The following is a 14854-nucleotide window of genomic DNA, read 5'->3' on the forward strand; positions in this document are numbered from 1 at the left end:
CTCCAACACACTTTTAATTCACTTTTTTCCCTCACATATTCTAATGTTGGAATGATAAAATTTTCCAGTAAATCTGATAAGTTCAAAGGAAGCATGGGAACTGGGGTCCCAGTGACTGGGAAGGAAGCATGGTACTCAGAGCCCCTGTGAGCCATGTGCCGCACCACTGGGTTTCTTGATTAGTCAGATAGTGGATTATCAGAAATTTACTGCATTTATCTCTTCAAATTTTATTAAACGTGCTGGGAAAAATTTACCCCACACTCTACATTCAACAAAAAGATAAATATAATCTACATACACTGTTTTATTGTGTGACATAATGCATAGTGGATTTCCTTTCTTTTTGGCAAACGTACTCAGAACTACGTTCAGCCTATTCTTGTGTGCTACCTCTGGATGCAAAAAAAAAATTCATGGCAATGAATACAAAAATTCAAGTAGTAATTTAAAAAAGTAAACAAATGTATTGTATTTGCCCTCCATACTAAAGCCTTTGAATCAAAAGATGAAGTGATATTCTTAGTATACTCAAATGATTCCCATTGCTGCTGTTGAAGGAATGCAATTTTGCTCATTTCCTTTGGAACTTATTAAAATATGAAATTTGTCTTGCCAAAAAGGGTGCACTTGTGCTGTAAATCAACACATTTCAGCTGTAAGCTCCTACAATGCCAGTTCTCTACTGATGCCAGATATTTTCTCCTTTACTGCAGAGAAATACCTGGCATCAGTAGAGAACCACCGGTCTATCATCTAGTGCACAAAAAATGACTTTTATCTCCCTTTCTCTTCCTCCATACCTTACTATTAACACAATATGGGTGATAGCACTGCCCACACTGTGAACAGGCCAACAGCTGTCCTTCCATTCCTCGTCCAAAGCTCCCGCATACAACACACATATCCTGAAAAATAACAAAAATATAGTATTACAAGTCATTCTTCATTTTCTCTTAGCACATAGACATTTACAATAATATCAACATATTGAATTTTCATGTCATATCTGCACATTTACAAGTGAAAGATTGGTAAGCATCCATTCAACATGCAGAAACTCAACCTGTGCAGTGCATCCAGCTCCAATACTATTATCAAATGTAATACCTGAAAGATTAAAAGAATGGGTAAATCGGATCCAAAATTGCTTTAGTGATACAAGGCAAGAGGATGATGGTGGACGGTTATTTTAGTGACTGACAGGCCTCAACCAGTGGTGTACTACAGGAATCGGTGCTGGGAGCATGATTGCTTAACATATACATTACATGATTTGGAATTGAATACAGGAAGAATGATAAGTAAATATACAGATGTCACAAAATCTCCAAGAGCTCTGAACCATGAAGGGCTTACTTAATGTGCATTGGAACTTCATAGTCATTGGGTTTTTAAAAAAAACTTGATTCCTGCACAAACTACAGATGCTAGAAATCCAAGCAACACACACAAAATGCTGGAAGAACTTCAGCAGGCCAGACAGCATCTATGGAAAAAGAGTACAGTTGACGTTTCAGGCTGAGACCCTTCACTCGAAACGGTGACTGTACTCTTTTCCATAGATGCTACCTGGGCTGCTGCATTCCTCCAGCACTTTGTGTGTGTTACCTTTATTCCTTGTTCTTTCTCAGCACAATTCCCAAAACATCGTGCACTAGTTGATGTGGTATCCAGCAAATTCCTCAAGAGTCCAAATCAAAAATTATGATATAGATTGTTTGCGGTGTTGATTTAATACCTTTAAGAGTTCTCTTCTAACACTCCAATGCTCCTCTCAGGAACATCCATTACCATAATTGCACACAAAGACCTTAGAAGGCCCATGAATGAGACAACCCCTGAAGCCTCAATTCCCTTGCTGAAACCAAATGTATTCGGATAGAAAAATCGTGTCAGGTACTCGGATAGAAAAATGGTCAGTAAAGATTTCAAAACATGTTACATTTAAAGGGATATGCATTAAAAAAAATCCTGAACAAGATGTGATGATACTAAATTAGGGGATCTTGTTGATAGCAAAGTAGGTTACAAGAATTGCAAAGAGATTTTGTTCAGTTAAGGAGTTAAGTCAAAATCCATTTGCCATTCCTCGGCTGGTGGCACAGTGGCATCAGCACTAGACTTTGGGGCGAGAGGTCCTGATTTCGAATCCGGCCAGCTTCAAACAATTCAAGAGATAGTGAAGGTGGCATTTAGCATACTGGCCTTTATTAATCAGGACATTGAGCTTAGGAGTTGGGACATTATGTTGCAGTAATACAAGTCATTGGTGAAGCCATACTTGGAATACTGCATACATTTTTGGTCATCTTGTTGTAGGAAAGACACACCAAGAGAGATTAACGAGGAATTGCCTGAGTTATAGGGAGAGGTTAGCTACACTGCACCTTTATGCCTTAGACCACAAGACCATAAGAAATAGGAGCAAAATTAGGCCATCTGGCCCATCGAGTCTGCTCTGCCATTTAATCATGGCTGATCCTTTTTTCTATCTCCTCAACCCCAGTTCCCAGCCTTCTCCCCGTAACCTTTGATGTCATGTCCAATCAAGAACCTATCAATCTCTGCCTTAAGTACACCCAATGGCTTGACCTCCACAGCTGCACGTGGCAGCAAATTCCACAAATTCGCCACCCTCGCTAAAGAAATTTCTCCGCATCTCTGTTTTGCAAGGGCACCCTTCTATCCTGAGGCTGTGCCCTCTTGTCCTAGACTCTCCCACCATAGGAAGCATCCTTTCCACATCTACTCTGTCTGGGCCTTTCAACATTTGAAAAGTTTCAATAAGATCCCCCTCATCCTTCTGAATTCCAGTGAATACAGACCCAGAGCGAGCAAACATTCCTCGTATTTCATTCCTGGATTCTTCCTTGTGAACCCCCTCTGGATCCTCTCCAATGCCAGCGGATCTTTTCTAGGATGAGGGGCCCAAAACTATTCACAATACTCATGGTGAGGCCTCACCAGTGCCTTATAAAGCCTCAGCATCACATCCTTAAGTTGAGGAGAATGAGAGGTAACCCCATAGAAGTTTATAAAATTATGAGTGGTATGGATAAGGTAGACAGTTATAGTCTTTTGCCCAGGGTTGGGGGAGTCCAAAACTAGAGGGCACAGATACAAGATAAAGAGGAGAGAGATTTAGGAGACCTGAGAGGTAACTTCTTTAATCAAAAGGTAGTAAGTACCTGGAATAAACTGGCAGATGACATGGTTGAGGCAGGTACAATTGCAATATTTAAGAGGCATTTGGAGGGAGGGGCCAAATGTGGGAAAATGGAACTAGCAGGGAGGGTGCTGTGGTCTGTGTGGACCAGTTAGGACAAAGGGCCTGTTTCCCAGCTGTATTATTCTATGACTCTGAAAATGAATTCAAAAAGTTGAATTTTTCAAAATTAAGTCCAACTTCCCAATAATTTTTTGTTCTTTATCATAGGTGCATTTAATCAAGGGGCAATGTTCAGAGGCTTATTCTCATTGGATCACATTAGATAACTTAATCAACATTCTGAGAAATCCTACCTGCAGGAGAATAAATTTGTCCTCAGTGGAGAAGAGGACCACTGTGTTGTGCATTGTATCATCATCATCATCGTCATCTTTACTTGGAGACGTATCTACACCTGTGGACTAAGACAGGAAACAAAGAGTTCAGCACTAGAAAATCTGCATTAAATGATATTTAATTTTGATGATTTCCACAGTTAAAGATTCCTGAATTGCTGAGGAAAACATTCTGAATTTGACAAGATAGTTCTCTCATACAAGATCAACTTCAGGATAGATGCAATTTACAGTAGGAAATGATGAGCAAGTTGGTTTATATACCTAAAGAGTTAAAAGTATGGTATCTTTGGGTATTAAGGCACACATTGCTGTACTGTTATGCAAACCATTCTTTTCTTACCCCCAAAGACTCCAAGATTCCCGATACAGACTTCAAGCGTGATCGTCCTCGCCCTCGTCCAACGTGACCACCACGTGGTCGCTTTTTACCTGGAAAACTGTTACAACGACCCTGTTGAAAAAGAAGAATTATTTGCAAAATACCCTTTCAAATAAAAAACATTTCTAATGAGTCTAAAGATAAATATTATCACAGTTTATTTCATGCTAAATCAGAAGACAAGCTGAAACAGCTATAGGTGGAAGAGGATTCTCCCTTGTATTGCTATTCTGGCTTTGAGTACCAGAAACCTACGGCAAGAAATTATTCATTTAGTATCATATAAATCAACAGACACAGGGCAACGTACACAATATCAAATAATTTAATGAAAAACTTCCATTTATGTAGAATATAGTTACTTATTGCAGGTGTATACAACTGCTTAAATTGTTTTGGTTGGAAAGTAAACTATTGAAAACTGACAAATCATATTTATAGTGTCAATGACTAGTGCTAGGTATTGTATAAGTAACTGCAGCAGTGAAAAGGATTGCGAGATGATGCTGGAAATACAGAACTGAGTTTTGTCAGTGTACACACATAAAATAATCCTACACTTATGAATGGTATCATCAAGGGTCAGCATATAGGCAAGCAAGGTGGCTCCAGCATTGTGCTCAAGTAGCAAAAAGAAAATTAGTTACAATTAAGTGCAGTACTGAAAGAATGCTGAGTATTAGGAGTTGCAATCAATTAGACAAGGCATGTATAAGATCTCACTGATGTCTCAGCTAACACCCATCCTTCATCAAATACCACAAAAAAAAATTATCTGGATGTTTCGGGTCAGGACTGTGTCAGAATTATCACTGTATTACTGTTTGGACCTCCTGTGACCCTTATATTAAAAAAGCCATCATACTTTAAAATAGCTATAAACAAGCGATGAAAGTGCTTTGGGACATTGAAAATGTAAAAAGTGCTATATTTCCATAACCAAGAGTAACTGTGATTAGCATTAGTAACTTTAATTACAGCCACTGGCAAACCTCAAAAAGTAACTCCCCCTCTCTTCCCATACAGATGCAGCTTTCTTGCAAATAACTAATTATTTAAAATAATTTAGCAATTAAGGACAGGTAGTAATGTGTGTAATCAATGTGGTCTAGGATGAACACATGTGAAATGGCAAATTAGGTTAAGGGATGAGACAGAAAATAAAACAGCAAATAACTACAAGATTAATGAATTAACAGCTTTTCTTATAGGGTTATGATTCTTTGAAACACTTTTCCCTCAAGAAGAAGCGGAAGTTAAATCTTTGATCAATGAAGCAGAGATAATATTTTTTTTATTTAGAGATACAATGTGGAACAGGCCCTTCTGGCCCAACGAGCCATGCCGCCCAGCAACCCACCTATATAACTCTAGCCTAATCACAGAACAATTTACAATGACCAATTGACCAATTAACCAACTAACCAGTAGTAAATCTTTTTGGAGGAAACCAGAGCACCCAGAGGAAACGCACACAGTCACAAGGAGCAGGTACAAACTCCTTACAGACTGCACTAGAATTGAATTCCAAACTCCAACAGCTATAATAGCATTGCACTAACCACTACACTACCAAGTACCCTCTACTTGATAAGTATGGAGTGAAAGGTACCGTGGGCAGAATGGAAGTGGAAATAAAGTTAAAATAGTATCAATCAGGACCCGACTAAGGTGCTGTGCAGACTGAGGGGCCACTTGACCTACAGTACCTGTGCTCTCGAATATCTATGACCTTTTTACACACTTCTATTACTTTAAATTTTTAACATCTGAAATCTTATGCTTATATGTTTGATTAAGATCATTTAGCAAAGGCAAAAATCTGAGCAGAAGTACTTAGAATTGACACTCACAGAAGAACAAACTGCTACTTCATCTTCTACTTCCCTAACTCTTCTGGCTTCAGTCTCTTTGCCGTCTGTTCTGAAATTGTTAGGTTGCGTTCAAGAAAACAATGAAATAGCACGCTGTCGTCTGATAGCGTTTTCAAAAGTCTCCAGTTACCCCGTCCACACTGATCTGCCCGAGCAGCGTTTTCAGAAATACCCACCCTGGAAAGCGTTTCTGAAAAGCTCCGGTTTCGGGGGACAAAAACGCCCTTTTAGTGTGGACGGAGGATAAAAACGAAGAGAAAAAGCTTCGATTACGGATTTATCCGGCGTAGTGTGGATGTAGCCTTAGAAATAACATGAGTTGGAGACAGTGTGAGGAAAAGTTAAAGGTGAAAGATACTGATTTAGGAGAGCAGGGATGCATTTAAATATGCTACTTGAGATACAGACACTATTTATATTACAACAGATAAGGCTCTGAAATTTAGCTTAGAGGCTAATAAAAAGTTTTGTTGTGAAGGGCAATAAAAGACAACGTCCCTTGATTCACTGATTCTGCAATAAGAAGCTAATTTAGAGGCCCTCCACTGGTTGGGGTTGACCATGGATGCCTCATCCTGGCTGTCTACATGATATGCAAGCCAAGGTAGTACGATATGGAGAGTAAGCTGTTGCTCATGTAGCAGGCTCCCACTCTCCACTCAGTTGATGAATTCAAAGGAACAGCAGAGACTGATACAGTTTGGCACCAGTGGCGTTGCAGGAGCTGCCAGTCAACATCAAACACAATGTAGGACTGCCTTAGGGACTCCATCTTTGGATTTTTCCCCTCAGGATTTACTCCCGAAGACTTCCCCATGAGTGGGTATAGCCGCAAGGTAACAGAGGTTTGAGATCAGAGTTTTTCTTCTCCTAGATAAGTTGCTAACTATGACTGACAAGCCCCATCTGACCGAAGCTAATTTAGAAATGCCACAAAAACCGATGAGAGGCAAAGAATGCTTATGTTTAAAAAGGAAAATTATATTACTTGAAGTAGAGGGAGGAAGCAAGCAGTTTGGGATTAAGTTTCAATTGCTCCAGCAGGTTAAATAGATTTCCTTCTGTGAACTACACAAAATGGACAGCCAACTTGCTTAATGCATGCATGCTTAATGTCCGAGCATGCCTTGTTAGCTGATTTACAATTGCCTTCAATGAGCCCAAGTTTTTAAGAGGAGAAAAATAGTGTGTGTACATAGAAAAGCCTACATTTAATCACCTTCATTTACAACATTGCTCTGTTTTAACTGCACATGGCAAACCAACTGTATTCCCCCATCCTCACCTGTTTGACTCGTGGCCGACCTGGTGAAAAACGCCTCTTCATAACTGCAGGCTTGCCAGATTCACCTTTCATCATACCAGGGTCAGCTGGCAAAGAATCTTCTGTTTCCGTTATCCGCAGGTCTGAACTTAATTTTTCAGCCTCATCTTCCATCCTTGGAGAAACATCATCTGTTGCTGTCATACAAATATCCATTGAAACCAAGCCTGCATCACGGTCCAAAGTATTTGCAAAATCTGGTTCCAAGCCAGTGCTAGTTGAGTCAGTTTGACTTTGATTTGACATTTCCTCCACAATCTCAGATTTAATCAGCGTGTTACAGGCAGAATCTGCCCTTACAACATCCTGGATTTCCATCTGAGTATCTTGCCCAGTCTTCAGCCTATTCCCTGCAGATATAACCTCCATAGGAGTCACATCATCAACGTCCATCTCATTAGGATCTTCCTTGGTCTCCATTCCATCAGTGACCATGTCAGAAACTTCACCTCTATGCTCAGAGCCACAAGTTGAATCAGCAGGAATATCACAGGGGTCAGTTTTATTTTTATGGATTTTGCCAGTCTCCTGCTTGACTAAAACAAAAGAGGCACCATCTAACTGTGTTTCAGCAGAAATACTGACAGAATCCATCAGGTCAGAGTCTGTGGGAAGATGATCGACTTTTGTCTCCTGTGGAATGGAACTACTGGAACTAGCATCAATATCTGCACTAATGCAAGTCTCTGCCTGGTCAAAAAGAGAAACAGTTCTTTCCATTTTTGTTTCTCGTTGATCTGTCTTATCTGAGCTAAAGGATTCTGCAAATTCTTTTTCTGCAGACGGAGAATCCACTGCACTTTTAATGCTGTCAGACTGTGGACCATGCATCACAGTTTCAGAAGTGTGATGAATCTCTGTGTTATGAGCAGAATCGAATTCCTCAGTAAGCTTTTCATGCTCTAATTCTTTCTCTGTAGTTAAGCCCCTAATTCCATTTTCCTCCAAAGAAGCAAGAGATTGAGATTCCACCTGTTCCGTGGTATTAATTTCTGATAGTTGTTTTGAAATTTCCAGTTCCACCTTACTGTCCGTATTGATAGAATCTAACAAAACAAAAATTAGCACATTTGTGTTAGCTCTTTATTACCGATTTAAGTTCCAACATTTTTGATAAATTTTCCATTCATATCTTTCAAAACACAAATGAGCTCAAAGATCAGAGGAGTTCTTGAATTCATTGGAGTCCAAGTACCTAGTGTAGTGGAGTAATTTGGTTTTATGTAGTTATATCTGTCTTCAGAAGTTTTAGTACAACTTCTATGAGGTGGCATAATCTAATAATAAATTTCAAAAAGAACATCTGGCTAAAACTTACAGATAAATTTAAAAACATAAAAACAAAACAATGGTAATTTAACCACTGTTGACCATAAATTTAACCCATAATTATGATTTTATTCGTCTTCCACGTGCACAATAAATTCTTTCAGCTTTTGCTCATTACAAACTTCATTCTACTTTGCCTAGCAATGGTCATATTCCAACATCATCCCAGGTGGTATGAATGATGAAAATCTGCAAGGTACTGGGGACAACAGGGGGTCAGGGTAACCAGACTACATCTTGCATAACTAATGTGCCATCTTATTCTTTCATTGCACAAGGTCAATATTCTGGACTTCCATACTTAAAACCATGAAAGTGAAACCAAAAAAATTGCAGCAGTCAAAAACAGAGACAGAATGGATATATTGGGCAATAACATATTGAAAGTATTTCCTCTTTTCTAATGGAAATAAATTAACGTGTACAAAGGGACATGAAAAAATTAAAGTTGCAAGCCAAAAGCACCTGTCAAAACCAATTAAACAGACCATTTAAAAACAGACTTCTCACCCTCCTGTTCATGCAAAGAGTCTTCAGCAATACATTCACTCAATTTTTCTTCTGGTTTCAAGTCCATTTGCTGCTTTCCAGTCAACTCTGTTTGTTCTTCTATCTTCTCTGCTCAACAGAAATAATACATTTCAGGTTGCTTAAAATCTCTTTTAATTTAAAGATTATTGTAACAATAGTGCAGCTTCTAAAAGCATGAATTTCCAATACCGCAAGCTATGACAAGTTCAATATGCGCTTCTTGATCTAAGCAATACCGGAGTGCCATCTTCGAACAAGTGGAACACATCATAGTTTTACAATCCATACCAGGACATGGGTAAGAGAGCTACCTTTCAATCAGGACAGCGATCGACATTTTAAAGGCATTGTTTCACAGTAATTCACAAAGAAAGCTTTGACCAGTGACCAATCATCATTAGGGATTGATTAGCAAGAGCAAATTAAAGGAAGGCAGTGGTAAGTACAATGACCATCGTCTGAGTAGACAGAGTCAGAGTGGTCATTTTGAGGCTTCAGCTCTGAAGCTTCAGTGAACAGAAAGCAAAAGAAAAGCTCTAGGTTAAATGTTTTTTTCAGTTCCCTTCTTTATATCTGCTCAGCTAGGACAGTAGAGATGCCAGACAAGATAGATGAATGCCACTCCTGCATCCCGCAGGGAGACCTCCAGTGTCCCTGATGACTACATCTGCAAGAAGTGCATCCAGATGCAGCTTCTAACAATCCACATTAAGGAGTTGGAGCAGGAACTGGAGGAACTCCAGATCATTTGGGAGGCTGAGGAGGTAGGAGATAGGATATACAGAGAGGTAGTTACACCCAAGTTACAAGACACAGGAAACTAGATGACCATCAGGAATGAGAAAAGGATTAAGGAGCCAGTGCAAAGTGCCCCTATGATCTCTGGCATTGAGTCTGCCTGTGTGACTCATAAGGAAAAGGGGGAGAAGAGGCACACTGTGGTGATAGGGACAGGAGGTTCTGTAGGCAAGAACAAGACTCCCAGATGGTATGTGGCCTCTTGAGTACCAGGGTCTAAAATACCTCAAATCAAATCCTCAGGGTAAGCACCCAGAAGTCATGTTCCACGTAGGTACCAATGACATGGGTAGTACAAGTAACAAAGTAGTGACCTCCAGAGTTGTGATCTCAGAATTGCTACCCGTGCCACATGCTAGTGAGGTCAGAATTATTTAGATTATACAGTTTAATATGTGGCTAAGGAGTTGGTATAGGAGGGAGGGCTCCAGATTTTTGGATCATGGGGCTCTCTTCCAGGGAAGGTGGGACCTCTAAAGAAGAGACAGTTTGCACCTGAACTGGATGGAGACTAATATCCCAGCAGGAAGATTTGTTATGCTGCACAGTGGGGTTTAAACTAGAGTTATGGGGATGGGTACCAGAGTGCCAGAACAATTAGCGATGAAATGGAGGCAGATGTTCGCAAAACCTCAGGCAAAATTAGGAATCAAAAGGTTGTGCATGGTGTGACTAACGTCTTGCACTGCATATATTTCAATGCAAGAAATATCATAGGAAAGGCAGACGATAGTGCTGAAGATGAGGTAGCAGATTTATAAACAGAGGCAACATGTACTGAGGAGAGGCTGATGATGGGGCAAAATTGCAGTCAACAGAATGAGTTGCAACATAAAAGGCAGGCAAAATTGAAAGCGTGAATACAGTACTGGAGGTGTGAAATTTGAATGCGCACAGTATACAAAATAAGGTAGATGAACTTGTAGCACAGTTACAGATCAGCATGTATGATGTTGCAGGCATCAGTGAATCATGGCTGAAAGAAGATTATAGCTAGGAGCTTAACGTCCAAGGATACACATTGTATCAAAAGGATAGGCAACAAGGCAGAAGGGGCGGCTTTGCTCTGTTGGTAAAAAATGAAATTAAATCATTAGAAAGAGAGGGCATAGGGTCAGAAGTTGTTGAATCTGTATGGATAGAGCTACGGAAATGCAAGGGTAAAAAGACCCTAATGGGAGTTGTATACAGACCCCCAAAAAGCAGCAAGGATGTGGTCTACAAGTTACAACAGGAGATAGTAAATACATGGCAAAAGGGCAATATAGTCATGGGGGATGTCAATATGCAGGTAGATTGGGAAAATCAGGTTGGTGTTGGATTCCAGGTTGGGGAATTTATAGAATGCCTACAAGATGGCTTTTCAGAGCAGCTCATGGTTGAGCCCACGAGGTGATCAGTGTATATATATATATATATACACCGTGGCCAACAAGAGAAGTCAAAGCCAGCATAAAAGTCAAAGTGAGGATATATAACAGGGCAAAAGTTAGTGGAAAATTAGAGGATCAGGAAGCTTTTAAAGACAACAGACGGTAACTAAAAAAGTCATTAAGGTAAAGATGGAATAAGAAAGTAAGCTAGCCAATAATACTAGAGGATATCAGAAGTTTCTTCAGATACATAAGTGTAAAAGAGAGGCAAGAGTAGATATCGGACCACTTGAAAACAATGCTGTAGAGTTAGTAATGGTGAAAAATAAGACTATAAGATATAGGAGCAGAAGTAGGGCCATTCAGCCCATCAAGTCTGCTCCACCAATCATAGGCTGCTCCAATTCTTCCAGTCATCCCCACTCCCCTGCCTTCTCCCCATACCCTTTGATGCCCTGGCTAATCAAGAACCTATCTATCTCTGCCTTAAATGCACCCAATGGCTTGGCCTCTACAGCTGCTTTTGGCAACAAATTCCACAGATTTACCACCCTCTGACTAAATTAATTTCTCTGCATCTCTATTCTAAATGGACGTCCTTCAATCCTGAAGTCGTGCCCTCTTGTCCTAGAATCCCCTGCCAAGGGAAATAACTTTGCCATATCTAATCTGTTCAGGCCCTTTAACATTCGGAATGCTTCTATGAGATCCCTCCTCATTCTCCTGAACTCCAGGGAATACAGCCCAAGAGCTGCCAGACGTTCCTCATATGGTAACCGTTTTATTCCTGGAATCATTCTCATGAATCTTCTCTAACCCTTTCCTTGTTGGAAATCGCAGATGAACTGAATAAGTATTTTGCATTAGTCTTCACTGTGGAAGAGACTAGCAGCATAGTGGAAGTTACAGGTGTCAGGGGAATGAAGTTTTGTGAAGTTACCATAACTAGAGAGAAGGCTCTTGGGAAACTAAAAGGTCTGAAGGTAGATAAGCCACCTGGACCAGATGGACTACACCCCAAAGTTCTGAAAGAGGTAGCCGAAGAGACTGTAATGATCTTTCAAGAATCACTAAATTCTGGAATGGTTCCGGAAGACAGGAAAATTGCAAATGTCACACCACTCTTCAAGAAGGGAGAGAAAAAGAAGAAAGGAAACTATAGGCCAGTTAGTCTGACTTCAGTGGTTGGGAAGATGGTGGAATCGATTATCAAGAATGAGCGTCTCAGGGTACTTGGAGGCACATGATTATAGGCCACAGTCAGCATGGTTTCCTCAAGGGAAAATCTTGCCTGACAAATCTGTTGGAATTCTTTGAAGTAGTAACAAGCAATATAGACAAAGGAGAATTGGTTGATGTTGTGTACTTGGATTTTCAGAAGGCCTTTGACAAGGTGGCACACATGAAACTACTTAGCAAGCTACAAGCCCATGATATTACAGGAAAGATTCTAGCATGGATAAAGCAGTGGCTGATTGGCAGGAGACAAAGAGTGGGAATAAAGGGAGCATTTTCTTGTTGGCTGCTGGTGACTAGTGGTGTTCCACAGGGGTCTGTGTTGGGACCAATACTTTTTATGTCATATGTCAATGATTTGGATGATGGAATTGATGACTTTGTTGCAAAGTTTGCAGACAATATGAAGATAGCTGGAGGGGCACGTAGTTTTGAGGAAGTAGAGAGGCTACAGAAGGACCCAGACAGATTAGGAGAATGGGCAAAGAAATGGCAGGCAGAATAGTGTCAGGAAGTGTATGGTCATGCACTTTGATAGAAGAAATGAAAGGGTTGACTATTTTCCAACTGGACAGAGAGAAGATACATATAACTGAAATGCAAAGGGACTTGGAAGTGCTTGTGAAGGATTCACTAAAGGTTAATTTGCAGGTTAAGTCTGTGGTAAGGAAGGCAATTACAATGTTAGCATTCATTACAAGAGGACTAGAATATAAAAGCAAGGATGTAATGTTGAGACTTTATAAAGCACTAATGAGGCCTCACTTGGAGTATTGTGAGCAGTTTTGGGCCCCCTATCTTAGAAAGGATGTGCTGAAGCTGGAGAGGGTTCAAAGGAGGTTCACAAAAATGATTCCAGGATTGAATGGCTTGTCATATGAAGAGTGTTTGATAGCTCTGGACTTATATTTACTGGAATTCAGAAGGTTGAAGGGTGACCTAACTGAAACCTGTCAAACGGTGAAAGGCCTAGGATGTAGAGAAGATGTTTCCTATGGTGGAAGAGTCCAACACCAGAACACAGCCTCAGAATAGAAGGGCACCCCTTTTAGAACGAAGATGAGGAGGAATTTCTTTAGCCAGAGAGTGGTGAACCTGTGGAATCCACAGGCAGCTGTGGAGGCCAAGTCTTTATGTATATTTAAGGCAGAGGTTGATAGATTCTTGATGGTCAGGGCATGAAGGGATACGGGAGAGGCAGGAGATTGGGGTTGAGAGGAAAATTGGATCAGTCATGATGAAATGCTGGAGCAGACTCAATGATCCAAATGGCCTAATTCTGCTCCTATATCTTATGGTCTTATAAAACTATCCATTTATAGATTGAATTACCACCACAAAATCTAGATACTTACAAGTCTTCTGCTGGTACAAGGGTTACACAAAATCATGACATGGGAGCAGTTGAACAGTGTACTGTAAACAAGGATTGGCTTGTTAAGGCCTAAATAAAATTATGAAAAACTCAGCACCAACTATTCTAGCAATGAACTGCTATTATTCATGTGGACAAAGGACCTAAGTAGCCAAAGACAAGGAGTTCCAAATATTGCACAATTTCCAGTTGGAGTGGCTGCTCATCCCAGGATTTGGCTGAGTGGCAGCTCACTTCAGCTAGGAGTCTCTAACAAGATTTTCAATCTAGACCACTTCCAAAGCCTACTAATAAGAAAAAATTTTCTTTTCCATTTCACTCCTTCCCCAACAATCATTCAAAAAAAAACAAAAAAAGCAAAAAATTTTAATAAACATAGCTGTTTATCTTCCTCCTAGAGGGTAGAGGATAACGATTTCTTGGTCTCATAAGTCAAAAAGCTAAACACGTTTCCTCCCTGTCCTCCTGCATTAATTATTGTACTTTGAATTAACTTGCTAATAAAAGTAAAATCTGGCAGGGAGACCACGATAATGGATGGTCATTCAAGGAATCTTACATACAATTACATCCGTCTGTACCAGCTCTTTGAAGAGTTCACTAAAACTGAAATTCATGCCATCAAGAGACCTGTCACCACCATACTGTACCCCAATGTTGTACAGTGGCAGACACATGTCTACCAGTATAGTATACCTACATCTATAGCCAAATAGGTACCCAACCTGGTTCAGGTCCAGAAGATGTGACTGAACCCAACATGATTCTCTTCCCAGACCTGGCATCAGGTTCCAAATCGCAACATCCTCCTTGTCAAATGTGCTTCTGCCAGATGACGCCAAAATGTGATCCTTTTAAGAGACTGGGTTTGTCCTGCAGATTTCCAATAATTGTTGGCAAGCCTTTGGCAAGGGCAACTAGCATAGTGAGCAGACAGATAGGACAGGAAACTTCTAAGGGCAAAAAGGATGGTAAATGTTCATAACCTGGACAGTCCCATCCAACAGACCAAATGTCGTGATTCAGTAAATGGAAGTGGGAAGTACAGTTTCTTGACCAAGATGT

General features: G+C 40.2%; 1 protein-coding gene across 14 annotated transcripts in view; it reads right to left on the bottom strand.

The window, feature by feature from the left end:
- The window catches only part of kmt2d (lysine (K)-specific methyltransferase 2D), a 235339-nt gene that overhangs the window by 146829 nt on the left and 73656 nt on the right, over nucleotides 1–14854 (bottom strand). For all 14 annotated transcript variants that reach the window (XM_073070993.1, XM_073070995.1, XM_073070992.1 and 11 more), the window contains 5 exons: nucleotides 8987–9094; nucleotides 7109–8193; nucleotides 3911–4021; nucleotides 3526–3633; nucleotides 804–908 (listed from right to left, as the gene is read on the bottom strand). In XM_073070993.1, coding sequence (XP_072927094.1) covers nucleotides 804–908; nucleotides 3526–3633; nucleotides 3911–4021; nucleotides 7109–8193; nucleotides 8987–9094 — 1517 coding nt within the window. The remainder of the gene's footprint in view (nucleotides 1–803; nucleotides 909–3525; nucleotides 3634–3910; nucleotides 4022–7108; nucleotides 8194–8986; nucleotides 9095–14854) is intronic.

The sequence above is a fragment of the Hemitrygon akajei genome, chromosome 18 (genome assembly GCF_048418815.1).
Source record: "Hemitrygon akajei chromosome 18, sHemAka1.3, whole genome shotgun sequence".
Taxonomy (NCBI): domain Eukaryota; kingdom Metazoa; phylum Chordata; class Chondrichthyes; order Myliobatiformes; family Dasyatidae; genus Hemitrygon; species Hemitrygon akajei.